Here is a 2,380-nt window from a genome sequence, read left to right as displayed (position 1 = left end):
AAAAAGTTTAGAACCCCTAGTGACACCCAAAAGGGAAAGGATTTCACGATAGGAAAAGGGTTATAAAAGTATTTTACTGTTGACAGCAGCATTGTCGTAAATATTAACAAACAAGGATCACCTCCTACTTAGGAACACAGGAATAAAGGTGAAGGTTTCTATTTTTGAAGTCTACAGCATATTTTGTTTTTTTAAATACAACCACTTGCCTTATCATCTTGAGGGCATTAGTTTAATAAAAAGCATGTCAAATCAAGTAGCCAGTTGCTCCAATTACAGAGCAGTTTCATACACTGGCTTTCTAGCCCTCTACAGCCTGCTTGAAGTTAGCCATCTAAACTCGGCCACTAGAATGCGGCAGGCAAGCTAGTCAGGTTACAACTGGGAACTACAACTTCAGGACAACTCAAAAAGTTGTTTTAGTTTGGTGATCAGGATCCAGCTTCTCCCTCTCCTTCTCACACGGTCTCCAGGACATGCCTGTAGTTACAGAGTGCATCTAACATAATCGCTACCCTTTAGAGTTCAGCATAAAGGGCATTTTCCCAGCTCAGGTACTAGCAAAAAAAAGTGTGAGGGGGAAATGCATTTTAATTATTTTATTTTTCTTAAATATAATAGAACCTTCTAGATTTTTTTCCAGAAACAGAAACATTAAAAAATTATACTTTATTACAAATGGTAAACTCAGAGTGCTAAAAAAAAGCCTCTTATTTACAAACAATACTGGGCAGCGCCCAAATAAACAACATAAAAATAACTTACAAAGTCATGAAGTAGTTTATTGACATTAATCAACTTTCATAAAATAAAATAAAAAAAGATATGTACATACACAATTTACTTGAAGGCAGGCAGAATAGTTCTTTTTTGTTTATCAGCCTCCCACAAACCTCCCTCCCACTTTTTTTTTTTCTTAAGTAATACTACATAAAGCAATCTACAGTTTCTATTGCAGTTTAACCTTTAATACTGAATGATCATCGAATGTTAGGTCCATGCAGGTCTTGGTCAATGTTAAACGAAGATCTGACATCTCATCTGAGCAGGAACAGCACTTCTCGGAGCAGTGCTGGCTGCTTCACTACTAACTCAAGCTGAAGGCTTGCCAGTCTTTCCACACATGCGCTTTGCAGAGCACAGGCAGGACTCAGCCTTTCAGCTCTTACCATTAGCTTTACGCATCTGCCACTTTTGGTTTGTTGTTTTAGTTATACCACAATATCACAGTTCTCGTTCAAGACAGTCTCTTCAAAACGTTTGCAACTGTTGTGTTAGCATTAGCTGGCACCCGCTGTTGACATGGTTCATGACCTTCTGCTTAAGCTGTGCAACCTGTTCTCTGAGCATGTTGGCAGTGGATGCCAGCTCTGAGTTCTGGGCTTTCAAAGTTTTCACTTTTTCTTCCAACCTGGCAATCCTTTCCAACTTCCTTTTCCGGCATTTGGATGCCGCAATTCTGTTTCTCATGCGTTTTCTCTCGGCTTTGATTCTCTCCTGCGACTCCATGTCGATGGGGGACAGGGGAGGGGTTTCCCCTGGCATTTCAGGTACAGTCTGAGGCTCTTCTTTCAGAGCCTGAAGCCTGGGATGCTGCACGGGCATCTGGGGGTTTATGTGATGCTGAGGCGCGTAGCCCATGTTGTTCGCGTTGTAGTTGGGTGCGGAGTTGAGCGCGTTGGGGTTGAAGTTGCTGAGGTTGGCGTACACCGGGGGCTCGCTGTGCAAATTCGTGTTGAAGCTGCTGTTGCCGGCCATGGAGGACACAGGTGCCATGCCGCTGTTAACAGGTTGAGCGGCGGAGGTAACGCTGGGCATGGTGTTCTGGTTGTGCAGTTCCGCCAGGGCTCTGACAAAGCCTTCCGCGAACCCCTCTTGCTCGTCGGTAACGTTTTTGGGGCAGAGGAACTGCGTCGGGGTCGGCGTGGTGGTGATTAACCCGTTGCTGGACTGGATGATGAGCCGCTCCAGTTCAGGCGAGGCCAGTTTCAGGAGTCCCACGTCGGGGGAGGTGAGGATGTCGGCGTTCTTGTTCCTCAGGTGCGGCTTCAGGTTGCTGGATGGGTCGGACAGGTTCAGCGTCATGTTCTGCTTCAGCACTTTGGCGTTATTATATCCATACCCGCCGCTCTCCGGCGGCACGAAGCTGGCGTTCAGGGCATCCTCGTAGAAAGTAGGCTCCATCTTTGCACTCATAGAACAGAGTCCGCGGAGTGGCGCCGGGAGCTGCGGCAGCGCGGAGAAGCTTGCCCGGCCGCCGCTTGCGCCCCGCTCCGCTCGGCCACCCCAACCCTCCCGGCCGCGCGGGGAGAGGGAGGCGGGGGGGGGGGTAAAGGAGAAAGCAGAGCCTTACTTCTCGCCGGGGCGCGGAGGGTCCTCC

At 47.6% G+C, this 2,380-nt stretch overlaps 1 protein-coding gene across 2 annotated transcripts; it reads right to left on the bottom strand.

Moving 5' to 3' along the window:
- Nucleotides 1-584: 584 nt before the first annotated feature.
- JUN (jun proto-oncogene) lies at nt 585-2,373 on the bottom strand. Of its 2 annotated transcripts, XM_010582316.1 has the most exons (2): nt 1,777-2,327; nt 585-1,641 (listed from the first exon to the last, which is right to left on the bottom strand). In XM_010582316.1, the coding sequence occupies exons 1-2, from the start codon at nt 2,194-2,196 to the stop codon at nt 1,252-1,254; spliced, it is 810 nt and encodes a 269-aa protein (XP_010580618.1). In that variant the 5' UTR covers nt 2,197-2,327; the 3' UTR covers nt 585-1,251. The 2 variants fall into 2 exon arrangements, with proteins under 2 accessions (XP_010580618.1, XP_010580617.1); XM_010582315.1 differs by having other exon boundaries at nt 585-2,373.
- Between the last annotated feature and the right edge of the window lie 7 nt (nt 2,374-2,380).

The sequence above is a fragment of the Haliaeetus leucocephalus genome, unplaced genomic scaffold (assembly GCF_000737465.1).
Source record: "Haliaeetus leucocephalus isolate CR32 unplaced genomic scaffold, Haliaeetus_leucocephalus-4.0 Scaffold848, whole genome shotgun sequence".
NCBI classification, from domain to species: domain Eukaryota; kingdom Metazoa; phylum Chordata; class Aves; order Accipitriformes; family Accipitridae; genus Haliaeetus; species Haliaeetus leucocephalus.
This window is presented reverse-complemented; position numbering and strand designations above follow the sequence as displayed.

Bases quoted from the DNA above. Each gene is read 5' to 3' on its own strand.
- JUN (XM_010582315.1), bottom strand. From the start codon at position 2,196: ATGAGTGCAAAGATGGAGCCTACTTTCTACGAGGATGCCCTGAACGCC.